Here is a 19,058-nt window from a genome sequence, read left to right as displayed (position 1 = left end):
TGGAATTTAAAACGCTTTTATTTTAGTGTTCCATGAAAAACATCAGTTAAAGAAGAACCGTATAATAGGTACCCACACTAACAGAGCAAAACATTACAAACATAAAAAAAATACATTCAGATCCTTCAGTAATTGACCTTCAGTGAAGCTCATCTATCAAGGCTCTGTACACTCACTTTGCCTTGAATGTACCCTGCTTAACGTAGAAGTGCCAATCCCCTTTTGCCTGAACACTTCAGAAAGCTATTGCCACTGACAGATTTGAGGTACGGGAGAATTGTGCAACAGCTGCACAGCTAAAAAAGCACAAGTGTGGCGAAGGACAACCGTTCCCAGAGGACCCTGAATTCTCAATGAGACGTACTACAAGATCAAGGGAAACCAAGCTTCAGTGTGTTATAGCACAGACTTAATTCCTCTCAAAATTCAGCGCTCCCACCTTCAGCACAACATTCTCGCCTCAAGTGGATTATCATTAGCCAAGTACCGGACTGTGAAATAACTTCAGGGTTTAAAATCTCCCCAGACTTTAAGGAGGAGTGGGCAGGGGGCAGAACACAACTTCTGGACAACTCTTAACATCCTCAAATATTTCTCTCTAAAGCAGCAGATGCAGCATTATACAAGGGCTCCAGCTGCTCCAGGAGGAACAGTAGCCACATACCAGATGTCTTAAATGAGGCTAACAGTCGCTTCTGTTAGTTTCACTTAAACCCATTCTGAACGATAACTTCCAACATGTATTATTATACACTACACCCATTTCAAAGTTACAAATGGTTCCTTGACTTGTCCAAGGCACTGAAAAAAATACCTTCTTGTGGAAGCAGAAAACCTGTTAGAAAGCTTCAGCTTCAAGTCCCAAGGATGCACCTATTTTTAAGGAGGTATGGGCAAAAATTTCCCTCTGTAGAGGGACCAAGGCACAAAAGAGGCAATTTTAAAAAGAGTGTGCCATCTTCCTATTTCAAGGCACAAAACCCAGCATTAGCCAGTTTTCAGTGGAAGCTATTTAGTATCATCCAAACTTTAAAAGGCTGTGAACAAAGATCCTGTTAAAAAAACCTAATTCAGATTCAATTAAAGGCATGTCCAAACAGTAAAGCTTACCCCTTAACTTAGCAGCTTGTTTTGGAGGAGATGGCCTATTTCATACCCAGTGTCACAGACTGGAACATGACCCACCTTAAACCTTCACTTCACATATTAAATGTTATCTCACTGCTGTCCTTCAAGAGAAGGCACAGGTATGACAGGCACAGTTTACTCTCCTCTACGCCTTGGTAATCATGGGTCCATCAAAAACATGAAGCAAGAGCAAGTAAAAACCATGTATACTTTCTATATACTTTTCCAGTGTATAGGTCTGTGCAAATATATGCAACTATTCTTCACTATAAAAAGTAGACGGAGAAGTTCATGGTGGTTTCCAGTGTTTCATACAAATATAAAAAGCAGACACCATTACAAAGTAACAGAAAATTAAGTTGCTCTTGCTCCTAATTAAAGTGCTCCAATGTGAGGAATGACAGAAACTGTTCCTCCTGATCTTTAGGTAAAATTAGCCCTCAGATGCTTGATAAGAGACTTAATGGACCCTTTCACCTTCCAAAAGCTTTGACACTGGTTTTCTTTCCCTTTCCATTACCCTTTCCATTTAAGATTTACTATCCAAAGTACTTTGCATCGCCAATCCTCACCTCACTCTCCAAGCTGTCCAATTTCAGTTATGATCACATATTTGTAACTAATTTTTTTTAACAGCTTACCAGAATTCCATTACCATTACAGAGATCAGGGTGGCAGCATTAAAATAAAATCTCACTGCCTCTCTTCTAAGCAAATGCTGATTTTTACTGACAGCTTACCAGTTTGTTCAGGAAGTTTTATTCAAATAAGCCCGACAAGCTGACAGTGGGGAAAAAAAGGCACCAGCTAATAGGCAGAGAGGGCACATTTACTTCTCTGTGCAAGCAGCAAAGTGGCAGCCAACAAAAAGGCAAAAGAATCAGAGTTAACTGATTGTCCTGCAAAATAGCAGTGCATGCTTTTCCTTTGGCTTGTTTTTTAAAAAATATACTATTACAACACCCCTTTTCTGAGATCCTGATGCACACAAAGGAATTAATTTTGGGGAAAACAATTAGAACATGCACCCTTTCGACTGCAGCTTAGTTAACCATATATAAACCAAAGGAAAACTGTTTACTAATTAAAATTGTTCCAAACTAAGTTCTCAAACTCCAAAATATTTAAAATATGTTCATTCAAGTAGCACAAAAATCCCCACAACCAGGCCTTAAAACAACAATAAAGATTAGCCAATTGAGTGCTAAGAAGCACGCAGGTATGAACCTCTATGTAAGGAGGAGATTATGATGGTGCAGTTGGTCGGTTCTAGGTAAGAACAAGAAACATCAAGGAGGAATGTGACATGTATCAGAACTTTTCATACACATCTAGAATTCATGACTTCTATAGAGATTTAGCAGTTGACTGGGCTATTATGTCATAGCTGTTTTGCTAAAAGAAATCAAGAGCCTGTATACTTAGACACCGCTTAATGTAACTACATCACCCCTTATGAAAACGGATGCAGATAACTAGGTAGTAAAACTCCATCTTCAAGCAGATTTAAACAACATCCCATTTTACAGCAGTTTGGGGTTTTTTGGGGTGAGGGGAATGATATTTTTAGTATCAGTACCGTATAGTGTACTCAGCTACTGTCTGGAAAGAACACCTTCAAACGTTGCTCTTCGAACAAAATAAGATCCTTGAAGCATTAGTGTACATGGTGGTTTATATTGCACTACAACTTATTATTATTTGGCCTAAAATAAAAACCATTGTCCAACCAAAAGCTGCTGAGAAGCAGCTAGTTTACACACCACCCCTTAAAAACCGCAATAGGCTGGAACCAGTGTCAGGAGAAAAAAAAAAAAGTTTCCCTAAAAATCCTTCACGTGAAGGTTTACACCTCTGGTCTTGGACTAGATTTCTTAAAAATGCCATGCAGGCAGTGGTGTAATATTGACAGCAAGTCAAAAAGCACAGATTGCCTGATTATTTCAGTTTTGGATCACACATTGAAGACCTGTTGTAATTACAAACCAGTTCCCAGGTAAATAATATCTGCTTTTGGCAGAGACACAGGAAAGAAAGTAATTTTGTAGGTAGCCCATACAGGAATTGCAGCTACCTCATGTTATTTACATATGAAGTTTAGTGAACACAAGCCTTTATTCAGGCTCGCTGACTGAGACCTCACATCCTCCCAGCCTTTTTGTTTATTTGGGCCGAAACCCGAAGAATGTTGGGGGTTTCTTCCATGACTCTGACAAGCAGGTTGTCAATGTAGTCCTCCAATTCCCGCACCTGGAGCTCCCTCTTGGTAATCACATCCTTCTGTTTCAAGACCAGCTGGATCAGCTCGTCATGCGTCAGCTGAGCAAAGGCATAAGCAGGGTCTGAAGGATCATATTTCTTCAGGAGAGAAGAAGGACAGGTCAATACAGAAATGAGCACTGTAAAGCTAACATGACAAGACTACTGAACTCTCTCATTCTTCAGCATTTCAGGCAGGGTGGTTTCCAACACAGCATACCGGTTGTCACAAGTTACTACACTATACCGTAACCCGTGGATCCTACGCCTCTACCATGGAACATGATACCTCTCATTCCACACCCTTGTGGAAACTACAGAGTGGCTGTGTCTACATGAGCGATGGACTGTGCAGTAAGGAGAGCAGTACCATCCCCACATGATTTTTTTTCTGACACCACCGCATAGTAGCAGTGAGCTACTGTGTAGTAGCTTGTTACTACTGTGCAGTAGTGTTGTGTCACAGTTAGTGCCCGACAATACTACTGCATGGTAGCAAGAAGTTACTGCACAGTAGCGTTTTGTGTAAATGTGCCCAGTGAAATTAAACCGTTCGACTCCAAAGTGACCTCACACAGAGCAGTGACAGAAGCAATCACCAGCAGGCGAATGCTTTTCACAGAAGCACTGCTCCTCCTGCCCATAAAAGGATACTGACCATACAAAGTAGGGCCTGCACACCAAAATTCCTAAGCTCACTGCATACTCAACATCGTGAGCTAAAACAGACTATAGCTTTCTGGCTCATTGCAATCTACCCACTATCTCCACTAACCACTTTGCATTCCATAACTAATAATCTCATTATGTGGAAAAACAGAAGGAAAAGGTTCACTGGTTAAACAAACTCCTCTTTGTGCAGTGCTATCGCCCCAAGCCCCTTGCTTCCTCATACCGTCATAGCAAGGACTGCGTGCCAGGCTCACGTGTCGCTTCTGCACCGGGTCACCAACCGACCTCTTGGCATGCAGCCACTCTAGCCATCCATCCCACAGAGAGTGACAGAGCTCCTCTCAGCACAGCCCTGGGCCCAGCTCCCTCTTACGAGCTGGGACCTCCATGTGGCTTCAATTTATTAGCCCTAAATAAGAACCAACGTTACTTAATTTGTTGCCATGATCATAGGAACTGGAAAAAGGATGTTATTTCACCAGCAGTAAGGTCCACGAAGAAGAGGCTTTGAGCCTCTATTTCACAGGGCCAAAAGCCATTACTGTGGAGTTGTCAATTCCAAACTGTCTTAGAGTTACAAAGTTAAGCCCCCAGCTCATTTTTTCATACCTTTGGGTTGATCTTAGTGTGTTTTTCAGTCACACTACTGGTGATGCTGAAGCTTTTAGGTGTGGTGTTCATTGGCTTGACAGGATGAGGTCTGAAACAAAAAAGCCACGCAACTTATTAATGCAGTTCACCACCCTGACCTTGTGCAGATTCTAGCCTAAGGAAAAGATCCAACAGGTTCCAAGATTTAGCAAGGTGGAATATGGAAGATTCTCAATGTGCATCTTGTCTCTTGAGATCAGATGGAAGTCCCTTTCAATAAAAGCTGCTCTATCATAAGATACTGTTTTCTACTTGTTATACACTGTTTATTTGGTGCCTTTTATCTTAAATGCAACAAACATTAAGGGAAACAATGGCTTCAGAAGATTACTAACACATCACAAAACCTGTGTTACAAGATGCTCAAATTACAGAAACACTTACTTTCATCTTTTTACAGTAGGAAAAGATGCCATTCTTTGATTTCTCATCCCAAGGTCTTCAGAGAAATCTAAATATCCAATACGTATCTTGGACAAGAGATGCCTTCCACTATATATTTGGGAAACTGACTTAATCTACTGTAAGGAACAAGTAGCAGAGATCAAGGTGTAATATTAGGATCTCTAGATTCAGTATGAAGGGACAGCTTTGGAAGTGAATGCATATTACCCATTTATTTTTCACTAAGTTTCGGAACAGTAATGCTCATGCAGTGTTACCTATAAAATGTAAAGTTTGCATTAGAGATTACACAATGAACAGAGAAGCAAAACATCAGACTATACCAGGACATGTTAGCAGGAGTCTGAACAGCTCCTGCTATGTTAGACACCAAAGAGGCAGACTTGTAGACTACATGAAGCTGGTTTCCTGCAGTGCATTTTAAAGCTTAGGAATCCTTGCCCTACCTGCAAAGTGAGCAGCTCACTTCCCAGGCTGCCTTGAACTGCTTTCTCATTCCCAAGAACCTTGCTACAACTGGACCATAGCCACAGCCACCAGCTGACTGCAGTACATTATTAGGTATGCAAAATGAACTTTCATTAAAGCATAACACTCACGTAACAAATGATCACGGATTTCCCTGAGCTGCCATGAAACAACAGCACTTAAAGAGGTTAGGTCTGCAAAGTCGGGCTCCACCCTCATCTATGAGCATAGATTTCTTTGGAGCCACCTCAGTTTCTTCAGTAGGAGTTGTAGTGGTGACAGCCTTATACTAGGCCATAGGAATCTGACGATACCCATCGGTTACAGGTTAGACTAACCATCCATATCATTCTAAAAAAATAAAAATGTGCCTGAAGCTAGAAAACCCAGGTCTCTGCTCTGAAGAGTAAGCCTTTTAATAAGGGGATTGTCACAGCATTATCTGTGCATCTCTCCATAATTGCTCACCTGTGCTTAGCAGACACAGCTCCACCGCTCTGCTGTGTTTGATTGGGATGTGTTTCAGAGGGTGAAACCCATGCCTGAAGCAGCTTCTTCTTGCCAGCACTTTCTGCTTTATCATCGAAGCCTTCTGCTGTTGGCTTCCTTGGAGTTTCTGCTCTATCACTGTTGCAAGCGCCAGATTGGAGAGACTGAGAATAAGACAAGGGCTGGGAAGACCTGGATAAAGAGCTAGGAGAAACGGGGGGCTTCAAAAGATTACCACCTGCACCTTCCTCAGTGTTAATACTACCACCTTCCTCAAAGTCACAGCCACACTTTTTGGAATAAGAAACCTCTGCATCTAAACCTGCCCTACTATTTGCACAAAAAGGGTTGACTGAAGTTAGTTTGGACGATTCCACAGATTCACCAATATCCTCAGGGTTCTCTTCTCTCTCGTGAAGCACTCCAGGTATTTTATCAGCAAAAGAGTTTGTACTTGAACTCTGCTTTATTTCTTCTGCGAACTGCAATGGATCACTTTCAGTCTCTGGAAGACTGTTGCCAGGTGCAGACATGTCATTGCCCTTTTGGTTGTCGTCCAGCTGCTCATCGTCTGAGCCCACTTCTAGAATAACTGGAAGACCAAGAGGTTTTGCACTGCCATCTCCAAGAACAGGAACAGCAGGCTTAAGGTCTATAACACAGTCCAACAGAGACATATTGTGATGGTCAGGGCTGCATTTTAGGCATTCATCATTGCTAACCACCCCTTCAAGAGAAAGCACAGCTGAAGTTGCAGCGGTTTTTAATGAACTCTCACTTAGCAGGTTCTCACAGGGATCTGAGGGCATCTCCCTACACAACACATCTCCAGATGCCATCTTTGTCCTCTCAGAAGACAGCATCTCTTTCTCTTTTGCTATGCTAGGCTGAGAATCAGAGGCACACTTAGGTTTTCTCACAGCATTCCTCGGCGCTGGCTTTGGTGCGACAAAGAGAGGACTGAGCTCAGAGACATCCCTTGCCTTGCCAGCTTCCATCGAGAGCAATGTGTGAACCCTTGGGGTTGGTTTGGGTAGCTCTACTTGATCTGACAAGTCTCCTTCAGCAACAGCGGATGCCGCAGATTCTCCCATGCATTTCTCTTCACTAGCTGTCTCTAGCTCCTCATTTATTTTCCTCGTAGCAGAGGATGCCTGTACTGCAGCATTCCTGGATGAAAGGTTAGAGTTAGATTTGGGGAGAGAAGTAAATTCTTTGCTCTCTCCCATACAGGTTTCAGCACTTGCATTGCCAGTTTCCACGTCACCCCAAACAGCTCTTTTACTGTTTTGATGAGAATTCACCTGCTCATCACAGGGTTCAGGTGAAAGGACTTGCACAGTATTAGGCGCGGAGGCAAATCCTGCCCTCTCGGCTGTTACTATTTCACCTGTAGCAGTCACTTCTTCACATTCATCAGGGCGCTCTCTGTCTGAATCCTCATCACTGTTCCCTGGGCAAGTATCTTCCAGATCTAAGCTGAAGGTCAAGGACTTTTTCTTTCCTTTGTTATTTTTTTTTAAAGCTGATACTATTTGCACCCCTTTACCACTACCTTGTTTCTGTGGAGTTGCCTCCGCTCTTTCATACTGAGATACAGAACTGTCTGACAGCAACCCTAAAGATTTTGGCACGGTATTTGCATTACCAGTTACAGTCTCTTTCTGTGGCTTGTCTGAAGAAACAGAAGAGTGCTCTGAGCTAGCAAGATGCTCCACTGTAGAACAGCGCATGCTAGAGGCTGCACAAGGGGGGAAGAGAGAAGCAGGAGAAGTAGCTGCTTCCAACTCCTGTCCTGCTTCAGAGGTAAAAGGGTTATTGTCGTTAGCGTGATAAACAGAGGGGAGAGAGGAAGAACCATGCACCAAAACAGCAGGAGCAGGATGAGAGAAATACAAGGGAGGACTGCAAGACCTTCCAAACTCTTCTTTTTGGGAGTCCTGTCCCCCTTTGAAAGTGAAAGGGTTATTGTCATTTTTAGTAAGACACGCAGAGACAACCGACTTGGGAACAGAAGCTGAAAAAGGATGAGGAGAATTAGCAGAACTTGGGGAGTCCTGTGCTTTGGACTCCTGGCCCCAGTTAGGAGTGAAAGAGTTTTTGCCACTAGAGCGCAGTGCAGAAAGGGATACAAGAGGGCTAGTAATGCTTTCAGAGGTTTGTGCACTGAAATTCTGTTCCATTTTGGAAGCGAAAGGGTTACTGGTACTACTGGCATGATGTGCGGAAGTGAAAGAAGGAAGGCAATCGGGTGCAAAAGTAGCAAGCGTGGCTTCGGTTTCATCCTCTGAAGACACGCCCCGTCTGCAAAAAGGGACAAAAAACTGGCATGTCAGTTGCAGATGCAAAGTGTGAGTGGTGAACACAAGTCTTACAGGAAGATTTCACAAAATGGGCAGCCTACTAATGATGTTTATAACTGCAAGATGTTTAATGCAGTAGGCTTGAAGTCACTTCCTCCATGTTTAAATGCTTGTACCCACTCCTGTATTACTGCAACAGCGAAGAATTCCCCGCTGCAGATTGTCACGTGCAGCATAAGAATGCTATGGCAATGCCCATACTTCAATTGTGCCAAAAGCAGATGTGTTCCAAGATTAGCCTTTCTGGAGGCCAAAGCAGGGACAATGGGAAAGAGCAAAAAGCTGGATTAAAGATGGCATTCCAGACCCTACTCCGGCACATTTCCATATCGAAGGGATGGTAAGCAGTTGGCTTTCCAGGTTAAAGAAACATGGAATGATCTCCGCACACTATACAAGCAGCTAAATACACCGAAAAAGCAGAATTGCTTTCTTTACTGCAGCCTCACTAATGGAGACTATCAAGGTCACGCCTTGTATTCATGAGAATGCAAGTCAAATATTTACTATGCGGCTGGTTAAATTTGCCCCTGGTGATAAAACAAGTCCACAACCAGAGATGCTGTAGAGGGCTGCATACCACACACAACTGCTACCAGAATGCCTCATGGCAGGAAGTGGTCCAGTCACAGTCTGTGACTGGTGTGTTTATTTACATCAGCATTAGAAACAGCAAAAAGAGACTGACCTGGGCTTAACCACTTTGGTTTGGTTCGTCCTCGCAGAGGCTATAGGCTTTTCAGGTTTCTGTTCTTCGCCAAAAGGGTTGAGCGACTGCTTGTTTCTGGGAACATATGCTGCGATGCTGCTTTCTGAAGGGCTCTCTCTGGGCACGGCTGTCGGGACTTCTGCAGGCTCCGCCTTGCTCTCGTTCTTCTGGTTTTCAGGACCTTTGACATCTTTCTCCTTCACAGTTACGTCTGTAAGTTTTTCTACATCAGTGTTTTTCCCCAGTTCCTTTTTTCCTGTAACCAGAGACAACAAGGCAGGTTTCTTGGTCTCTTTTGTGCTGTCAGCATTCGAAGGAACACTGCTTTCTAAAGAGTCTCCACCACTAAGCAATTTGTAGGATGGTAATGTCAAAGATTTAAAGGTCTCCAAGGATGAAGACCCAGATAAAGCTCTATTCGTTTTTTCCAATTCCTCAGGCCCCTTAGCAGATTTGGAAGACAAGTTCTCTTCAGATGCATGCAGATGTTTCTTCCTGAAGGTCTGAGGGGAAGGGGAAGAGGATGAGGATGGAGTGCCGTCTTTTGCCATGGCTTCACATTCCTCCAGGTAAACGTGACTGCCATTAATACACACATTTGAGCGGGAGATGGGATCATTTTTGGACTTAAGGCCACCAAATAAAGACAGTCCTTCTTTCTTGGTGTTGCTGGAAGCTGTTTGGTTTAGCTGCTTATCTACACTCGCCGTTTTCTTATAAGCCGTGACAGCAGGAGGATGAAGTGTTGTATCTTCAGCTTTGCCATCAAAGTTCTCTGCAATATATTATATGTTCAGGTTATTAAAAAAAGCTTCGTATAATGCTCAGTATTACAGCTAAAGTGCTCAAAAAACCCACCAACGGGCTACTCACAACAGAAAAAGAAAGTTCTATTAGACACTCCTGTTCTCTAATCACCCAGATCCAGAACTTTTGGCTCAGCAGGCATTTGAAAGCCACAAGAGAAGATGAGAAGGTAAAATAAGTGTCACTCTTTCCAACCCGGCTCCAGCCGGATTCTTTATGAATGACTGCGTTCTTCCCAGGGGCTCTCAGTGGGATGTGCAATCATTCACAACACAGGAACCAAATTGTTCATTTAAAAAAATGAATGAAAAAAAAAGTCTTATCCAAAGGAAACCTGCATGTAAAATATCATACAGCCAGCAAAGCTTTACTGCTTTCTTCAGTCAAAGCTCTCAGACAACTGAAGACAGTTTCTCTTTCCTACAGACAGGAAAGCTCACCAAGTATTCTGAAAAGACTCCTCCACAAATTTAACCAATCCTGTAAATAAAGAATTGACAAGTAGTTACTCCAGGAGGAGCCAATACTTACTTTCTGAGACTGGGGTAAGTGTTTTCTCGTCCTCATGATTGTTGTCATCGTCATACCAACTGGACTTAAAGTCACCTGGTCTAAGCTTCACTTTCTCTGTGACTGGCTGGAGTGCAGGTAGAGCAGACATGGACTGGGAGAGGGAGCTCTTCTGTAAGCCAGGCTTGGAAAACAGGGTTTTGATCTTAAATTTCTTCTTCTCTTTCTCAGCTGACTCATCCTCACTGTCAGCTATTGAGTGTGGTATGCTAGGAACAATGGCAGATGCTGTGTCTGACAGTCCACTGCTCCGCTTTCCCTTCAACTTGTCTTTCAACTTGCCGAATGGAGACCGAGACTTATCCTTCATAGACAAATCAAACATGCTGGCCGTCATATTGCTCCTCATGAACTGGATATCCACCTCAATCTCCCCTCTCTCTTTCTCCTTCTTCCCTGGTTTGGAATGAAGTTTATACCACCTGCAAAAACAATCAACACTTTTTAAATCTAGGTTCAGAAACCTATTCTTGTTCCACAAAACTATTTTAGGATGTGAGTTTGCAGCAAGAGGAAAGCCACAAAGATGTAGGCAGCTGTAGTTAGGCAAACCAAAGCAAATGCAGCAGCAAGAAGTAAGAAGGAGAACAGGCTCTACCCTGGAAGCTAATGAACAATTAAGACAAGGATCCAATCATTTGTTGGGACACAAGGGAAGCCATGTCCTTGACATGGCCACAAGTCACTTGCTCAATGAGAAAGTGAAAGATAGTATTGTTATGCCATGTTCTGTACAACATGTTCAAATCTAGGTACAAGCATATCCCTTCAAATGAACCTGTTATTATAGGTACTAAACTTAATGCACTGTAATTACGGTGCATTAATGAACCTGTAGACGTGCCCACTGAGCCCAAATGGGGATGCGATACAGACCTACTACTGCTACCCTGAAGAAATCACAAGGGATTATGGTTAATAAAGTATTTCCCAAGTCAGTCAAAACAGTCCGAATTCATTCCAAATTCTGCACTTATGCAAACAGTGAACCTATCCAGTCAGGAGGGATCATTCCCCTGCAGCATTTATACATGAAAACTTTAGGGGAAAGGGAAATCGTTGTCGGCACTTCCACTCAGGGCTGGGACTGTGCAGCTTTTCTGCATTTTACTACCAATTAGAGCAAATATGCTCTGCAAAATTCTCTCTTGGAATAAATAAGCTACCAACTGGGCTCAATGACCTCTGCCTGGCTTCGTAGATGCTCCTCTTGGCTGCCCAGGGCACCAGCTTCACTAGGGGGGACCCCAGCAATCCAAGCACCTGAGCTGCATCACAGCAGGCTAGTCAGCTACCTGGTGCTCACTCCAAGGTGTCCTAGCAGAGGACATTTCACTCCCCTTGGTACAAGCGTAGATATTTATTGACTTTATTCACTGAGGCAGGAGGTCTAGACCTGCTGACTCCACAGCACTGATAGAAAAGGTTGATTTCAAGAGCACTGGGCTTTTCTACTCATATCAGCTAGTGAATTATCTTAACTATACCACAGGCACAGAAATTGCCAACTTCAAACATACAAACACACCTCTGCCTGGTTTTGTCCTCCTAGTGTGGGCACATACTGGCAAAGAGCAGTAATAACGAGTCCAGGAGGCTTGTTCAACAGCTAGTTCAAAGAGCTGACAAGATAGCAGGTTTCCCCTCCGCAATATGTGCAAGAAGGCCCCTATAAAGAAATGCATTGAAGAGAAATAGAACATTAAACCCAAGTTATTTAAAATCCTGATGCCTAGAAATTCAGAACTGCTTAGGAAGACATTAGAGTTGGAGGAGGCTACAAAACCCACTGACAATATTTATGTATGATAACAGTGTCAGGCAGGGAAGCCCGGGTTATCAGAAGGAGCTTGAGTGCACATGCCAGCCTGAAGAAGGCTGTTTGTGCCCAAAAGCTTGCAATGAAAGACTTTTTTTTTTGCAAAAATCTTGTTGGTCTAATAAAAGCTATCACCTCTATTACAAGCCCCAATTGCTTTTTCCTCTAGACCTATATGGCTATAACCTGGATACCATACCAGTCTACAGGCATTTTAACAACCAAATTCTAAAAAAAACAGCTCTGGTGGAAATACAACCCCATCCCACAGGAATATGACATCCGGATAGCAGAACAAGTCTTCAATATTATTCCCCCAAGACTGCATTTTTATGACCTGCAATTGCATTCAGATCATAGACAACTCTTAATCAGGGATACTAGGAACCAGGAAAATGACAAGCTTGGCCTGGGCACCTGTCACAGTCCATTTAATAAAAGGGTCTTGTGCAAATACTTTCCTCCGTCTATGAAAAACAACTAAGCATTCAAGGAATGTAACTGGTATTGACTTAGCTACTGCCATAGTTTCTCAGAATTATTCTGGTTCAATCTAATTACTTTCAAGTTATATTCCCTATAAAGGTTATTTTATGCAATGTTTGCAGGTGCATTATACACCATTTAGGCAGTTCAATGACAGTCACATTACTTGACTAGGCAGTTAAAGAGAAGGGTGGCTCCTGTTTCACTGAATAATGCAGGACATGCAGAACCGGTAATTTAAGGTGATTGAAGAAATGAATTTTCTGCCTTCATCTGTGGGTGGAGAGAGGAAAAGTATGTCTGCTTTCCCCTCAGGTTCAAAGAGACACAAGCAGAACTGGAACTGAGGCAACATTCCTCAGACTACACTCCTCTCCTCCCCTGATCTTCTCGAAGTACCTCATCACATGCAACCTGCAATTTGAGCCTCTCGATAGCTGATCAAGTTACCAACACAGCAGTTATCAAGTATACTATTGCATTCTACTTCCACGTAAATAAGCCAAATAGATATTTAAAATCTCTAACAGCCTTCTAAGGCTTTTGAAAACCTTGTTTGGTCTTAAAACTTGTTTACACCACTTATGGTTTGGGGTGTAAAACTATGGCCTCCCAGTATATACCTCACCCTGCCTGAACAAAGACAGCCTTCTGGCCAGAACCAAGAGCCAACTCTCCCAGGATGGCGGCCAAGCAGTTCTGTGTCTCCTAGCTAAAAGGGAGGCGCACACCCAATGGCAGGGAGGGGCCATCCCCAGGGAGGACTATACTGTGGTTGCTTGGGGCTGCGGGGGGTGGGGGTGGGGGGGCCCAGGAAGGCCAAGGCGGAGATGGGACTGGGACTAGCTTCCCGGATCAAGGACAAGAAGAAGTCCTTTTTTAAATACATAGGGGGTAAAAAGAAGGTACCGGCTAACGGGGGGCCCCTGCAGGACACACTGGGAAATTTGGTTGTCACACCAAACGACAAAACCAATATATTTAACGATTTCTTTGCCTCCGTTTTCCTAAGCAGGGGCTGGAACAGTCACCCCCTGCCACCGGGCCCCCCTCAGGCCCCGGGGGAGGCACACTTAGGCCAAGGGTTAGTGAGAATCTAGTCAGGGAACTTCTGGAGGGGCTGCATGTATTCAAGTCAGCCAGCCGGTCCAGACAATCTCCACCCTAGAGTACTAAGGGAATTGGTGGAGGTTATTGTGGGACCCCTGGCACGGCTGTACGAGCACTCGTGGGGCTCTGGTGTGGTGCCAGAGCACTGGAAGAGGGCCAACATGGTTCCCATCTTCAAAAAGGGGAGGAAGGAGGACCTGGGAAACTGTAGGCCAGTTAGTCTTACCTCGATCCTGGGCAAGCTCTCTGAGAAAATTATTCTGACACATGTCCACAAGGGGCCAGGAGGGGAGGTCATGCTTAGGGGCAACCAACACAACTTCATTAATGGCCGGTCCTGTCAGACCAACCTGGCGGCCTTCTACAACCAGGTCACCAAATCCTTAGACGCAGGGGTAGTGGTAGACATAGTCTTCCTGGACTTTCGGGAGGCCTTCGACACTGTCTCTCACCCTGTTCTCATTAAGAAACTGGGGACTGCAGTGTCGACACCCACACAGTCAGACGTGTCGCCAACTGGCTGGAAGGCCGCACCCAGAGGGTGGTGGCGGATGGGTCATTTTCAACCTGGAGGGATGCTGGCAGCGGGGTCCCCCAGGGCTCGGTCCTCGGGCCCACACTGTTCAACATCTTCATCAGTAACTTGGACAAGGGGGTAAATAGCACCCTGTTCAAATTTGCTGATGACACTAAGATGTGGGGGGATGTGGGCATGCTAGAAGGGAGGAAGAGGCTGCAATTGGACCTAGACAGGTTACAGGGGTGGGTGGACGAGAACAGGATGGGATTCAACACTGACAAGTGCAAAGTGATGCCCCTGGGGAGGAACAACCGGCACCATACCTACAGGCTGGGGAACTCCCTTCTTGTCAGCATGGAGGCAGAAAAGGATCTTGGAGTCATCATTGATGCCAAGATGAACATGGGCCGGCAGTGGGGGGACGTGGTCAGGAAGGCCACAACCGCACCTTGTCATGCATCTACAGATGCATCTCGAGCAGGTCCAGGGAGGTGATCCTCCCCGTCTATGCGGCACTGGTCAGGCCGCAGCTGTAGTACTGCGTCCAGTTCTGGGTGCGGCAATTCAAGAGGGATGTGGACAACATGGAGAGGGTCCAGAGGAAGCCACTTGCATGATTGGGGGCAGCAGGGCAGACCCTATGAGGAGAGGCGACAGGACCTGAGCCTGTTCAGCCTCCACAAGAGAAGCCGAGGGGGATCTAGTGGCCTGTTACAAACTAGTCCGGGGGGACCAGCAGGCACTGGGGGAGTCCCTGTTCCCCCGAGCACTGCCAGGAGTGACCAGGAATAACAGTCACAAGCTGGCAGAGGGGAGATTTAGGCTAGATATCAGGAGGTGCGACTTCACGGTCAGGGCGGCTAGGATCTGGAACCAACTTCCAAGAGAAGTGGTGCAAGCTCCTACCCTGGGGGTCTTTAAGAGGAGGCTGGATGCACACCTTGCTTGGGTTGTTTGACCCCAGTACTCTTTCCTGCCATGGCAGGGGGTCAGACTGAATGATCTACTCAGGTCCCTTCTGACCCTAGAAACTATGAAACTATAGTGGTTCTAGAGCTTCTTGATTTCTCTCCTTGATGAACCACGCAGTCTGACAGCAAGCACTGCTGGCTTGTTCATAGACAGCAACTCAAGTGTTACAAGGCTTTGCCCGCTTCCGATGCATAGACCAGGTTTGCTCAAGGAGCCCACATGCCACATTTGTTTGAGTCAGCAACTAAGTTTTAAAATCCAAGTTAACAAAATTATTGGGGGAGAGAGGAAGGGGGTAAGGAGAGAATAAAACATTTCACACAATTCCGGCTAGAAATCTAAAGCAATAGTGATATTCCTACTTAAAAACACACTTGCTTGAATTATGCTTATGATAATGGACAGCTTTGACTTCATACAATCAGGCATTAATTCACAAGTTATGAATAAGCCCTCATGTTCATAAGACCCCTTCAAGCACATTCCAGCGCTTTCTACTTAGAAAGAACTCTGCCGTATAATTTTCTGTATTTCTCTTCCATTTTAAGACTACTTCTCAGAGTACTTCAATCCAAGACCTTTGTGCCCCTCTATCTCCACAGCAACTAATTCTGATGACAGCAGGGACAGGCTTCGGTTTTGCTGTTCCCTGTGCAACCTGTTCCATTTTTCGAGATTTACACAGACATTTAAACAGCAGGGTATCAAACATATGGCCTGTGAATCCAGCTTCCAAGGAGCCCCATGGTCAGGATCTAGCCTGGGACATCAGGTGAGTCTGACATTCCTGATATACGGGTATTCAATACAGCTGGACAGTTACTGCAATTAAAAACACATTTTTTTAAAGAACTTCTTGCTTCAGCTTGCCCACTCCACACCTGTCACACTCCTGCTCTAAATTCCTGTATGTTTTACTACCAATTAGACCATTTAATCTGTGGAAACTCAAATCAGAATGAACTGCTACCATCCAGGCCATTATTACACTTGAATACGCATGCGTAGCTTAATATACAGCTGTCATCTTCAAAACATTTTGCAATCATTAAACTGGTTGATCCTCCCTTGCTGTAAATTACAGACTGCAGTTTCCTCACTTCCCCTTCTGGAGGGATTTTTCTCAAATGATGCAATGTAACAAAGAGGATCCGAACTTGTAGGATACCCTACTGAGCCGGGAAATGGCGCCTCTGCCCCAAAAGAACAGCCATGTAGTGCTGTCAGTGTATATGGAAAGCAGCCGTGCAAGAATACCAACACATGGGATTGTATTTTACAGTTAGGGGTAGCTCTTGGCTTAATCAACTATGCAGTCTTTTTTTACTGGCCGCACAGTCACACACCCAGTTTGACAGGCAGGACCAGCATTCCTATTTGTAGAGTGAGAAAGTCTCATGAAAGCCAATGGCTGCTGAGCAGAGGGACCCCAGAAACCATTTTTCTGGGATTTTTCTTCTTCAGCACTGCTATCTTTACTTCCTCCCAGCTCTCCAATGCTCCAAGCCACTCTACTTCCAAATCTAAGCTTTCATTTAAATATTTCTAGTCTTTGAGAAAAAAAGATAGTTTCATAGTTTGTAGGGTTGGAAGGGACCTGAGCAGATCATCTAGTCCGACCCCCGGCCAGATCAGAAACATTAATCAACTACATGAACTCACAGCAATGTCTTCCCAAAACCCAACGTGCAGTAGATTAAGATAGCAAAGCTATCATTCAGCTCACTTCATTTCTGAAGACAAGATGGCACTTAACATAAAAAACAGCAGCTTGAATATTACACACTGAGATATCCTAGACAATGTACTCTAAAGTGCAGAGCCTCAGGACCAGGGGTGAAGTGGCAAGGGGAAGAAACACTATGGGCTTAATCAAACTACAGACAGAATCCCAGAGAATGAGGGTTGGGAGGGCTGGAAGGGCCCTCAGGAGGTCACATCTAGTCCAACCCCCTGCCCAAAGCAGGACCAGCCCCAACTAGATCATCCCAGCCAAGGCTTTGTCTAGCCAGGTCTTAAAAACCTCGAAGCATGGAAACTTCACAACCTCTCTGGGTAACTTGTTCCAGTGTTTTACTACCCTCCAGGTGAGAAAATTGTTCCTAACATCCAACCTAAACTTCCTTTGCTGCAACTTGAGACTCCTTGTTCTGTCATCTGCCACCACCGAGAACAGCCCAGCTCCAACCCATCTCAGTCAGTACCTGCACTCCAGGAACAGCAGCCCTGAAACTAACTCGGGACAATTTCAAGGCCTTTAGCCCAAGTCCTTTCAGAGCTGTTTCCCCTCCACTGCTTGTCAGTCACAAATTATGCACTTAAAGAGAGTCATTGTCGACACTGGAGCTGAAAGACATTAGGCACAAGCAGCCTGCATCATGAACCAACATGCAGAGAAGCGATGTTATTACATTAGCAACCCGTAAAATGCTTTGTCAAGTGTCACGGGTAGTAGGCTGTCAAGTGTCAGAGAAGTGCCTACGGCTGCGTGACAAGTGGCGTTCTCTGTGCTGCTCCAGACCCTCTCGCTAAAGCCGTCCCTGCGCCCTCCCTAACCTGCCCTCCAGTCTGTGGTACGTGAAGGACCGCACGGCAAGGCTGAACCCCACACTGCAATGGCGCACGAGCAAGAAGTCAAGTGTCGCAGACAACGAGGGTGGAAGGGACCTCAGGAGGTCACAACTAGTCCACCGCCCTGCTCTAGGCAGGACCAGCCCCAACTGCCCCTCTCCACACCAAGCCCAGTGCCCTCAGCCTCCCCTCCATCGTGCGCCCCAGCCCCCTGCCCCACTTTGGCTGGGCTGGCAGCACCCTACGCACCTCTGGCCTTGCCGCCTCCGGGAGGACTAGAGACAGAGCCAGGAGGAGGAGGAGGAAGGACAGGAAAGCAGGAGCAGCTCGGTACCCATCGGCACGGCGAGGAGAGAGCCCGAAAGCGCGGTGGGCTGCGGCCTGGCAGAGAGGAGAGAGAGACAAGGAGAGGAGGCGCCCCCTCGGCGGGACCCCTCGCACCCTGGCACTGACCGCGTGTGGCGGCGGCCGCCGTCGTGCAGCAGCGGCTCGAGGGGCACGTCGGCGCGGCCCAGGAACTTGTCGAGGCCGACGAGGGCGCGGTGCAGCACGGTGAGCTGCAGGACCGGGCCGGGCGCCCCGCCGCCGCGCCGCGCCGCCAGCTCGAAGGTGGCCTCCTCGCGCCACACGGGCCGGCCCAGGCAGCGCTCGGCCACCGACGTGGCGAACTTGTCCTTGCCCAGCGCCATCAGCGCGTACGCGTCGCTGCCGCCGCCGCCCTTCGCCTTGGGCCGCAGCCCCTGCGCCTGCAGCACCGTCACCTGCACGTGCGTGGGCGCCCAGCGCGGGGACCCCAGCGGGGACCCCGGCCCCGGCCCCGACAGCGACATGGCAGTACCGAGCGCCCGCCGCCGCCGCCGCCGCTCCTGCTACCGCTGCCTAGCGCCGCTCTCGCGAGAGGCGGGACCGCCCGGGACGTCAGAATGGGCGGGGCCTAGCCGCTGGTAAGAATTCTGGGCGGGGCCGAACCACTGAGATCGAGTGGTGGTCACGGTAGGACCCGGGAAAGCGGGCGGGGCCTATTTAGGGTGGGCGGGGCCAGGCCCCCTGCGGTACGAG

General features: G+C 46.1%; 1 protein-coding gene across 4 annotated transcripts; it reads right to left on the bottom strand.

Moving 5' to 3' along the window:
• Nucleotides 1-18,888, bottom strand: RAB11FIP1 (RAB11 family interacting protein 1). Of its 4 annotated transcripts, XM_090051086.1 has the most exons (7): nt 18,249-18,435; nt 12,050-12,190; nt 10,483-10,943; nt 9,124-9,919; nt 6,052-8,376; nt 4,669-4,759; nt 1-3,486 (listed from the first exon to the last, which is right to left on the bottom strand). In XM_090051086.1, exons 3-7 carry the CDS (start codon nt 10,868-10,870, stop codon nt 3,268-3,270), a joined length of 3,819 nt encoding a protein of 1,272 aa, XP_089907212.1. In that variant the 5' UTR covers nt 10,871-10,943; nt 12,050-12,190; nt 18,249-18,435; the 3' UTR covers nt 1-3,267. The 4 variants fall into 4 exon arrangements, with proteins under 4 accessions (XP_089907212.1, XP_089907211.1, XP_089907213.1 ...); XM_090051085.1 differs by lacking the exons at nt 12,050-12,190; nt 18,249-18,435 and adding an exon at nt 18,453-18,888; XM_090051087.1 differs by lacking the exon at nt 12,050-12,190.
• Nucleotides 18,889-19,058: the final 170 nt, after the last annotated feature.

The sequence above is a fragment of the Crocodylus siamensis genome, chromosome 6 (assembly GCF_052110815.1).
Source record: "Crocodylus siamensis isolate JL-2025a chromosome 6, ASM5211081v1, whole genome shotgun sequence".
Taxonomy (NCBI): Eukaryota; Metazoa; Chordata; order Crocodylia; family Crocodylidae; genus Crocodylus; species Crocodylus siamensis.
Note: the sequence above shows the minus strand (reverse complement) of the source record. Positions and strands in the feature narration are given on the sequence as shown.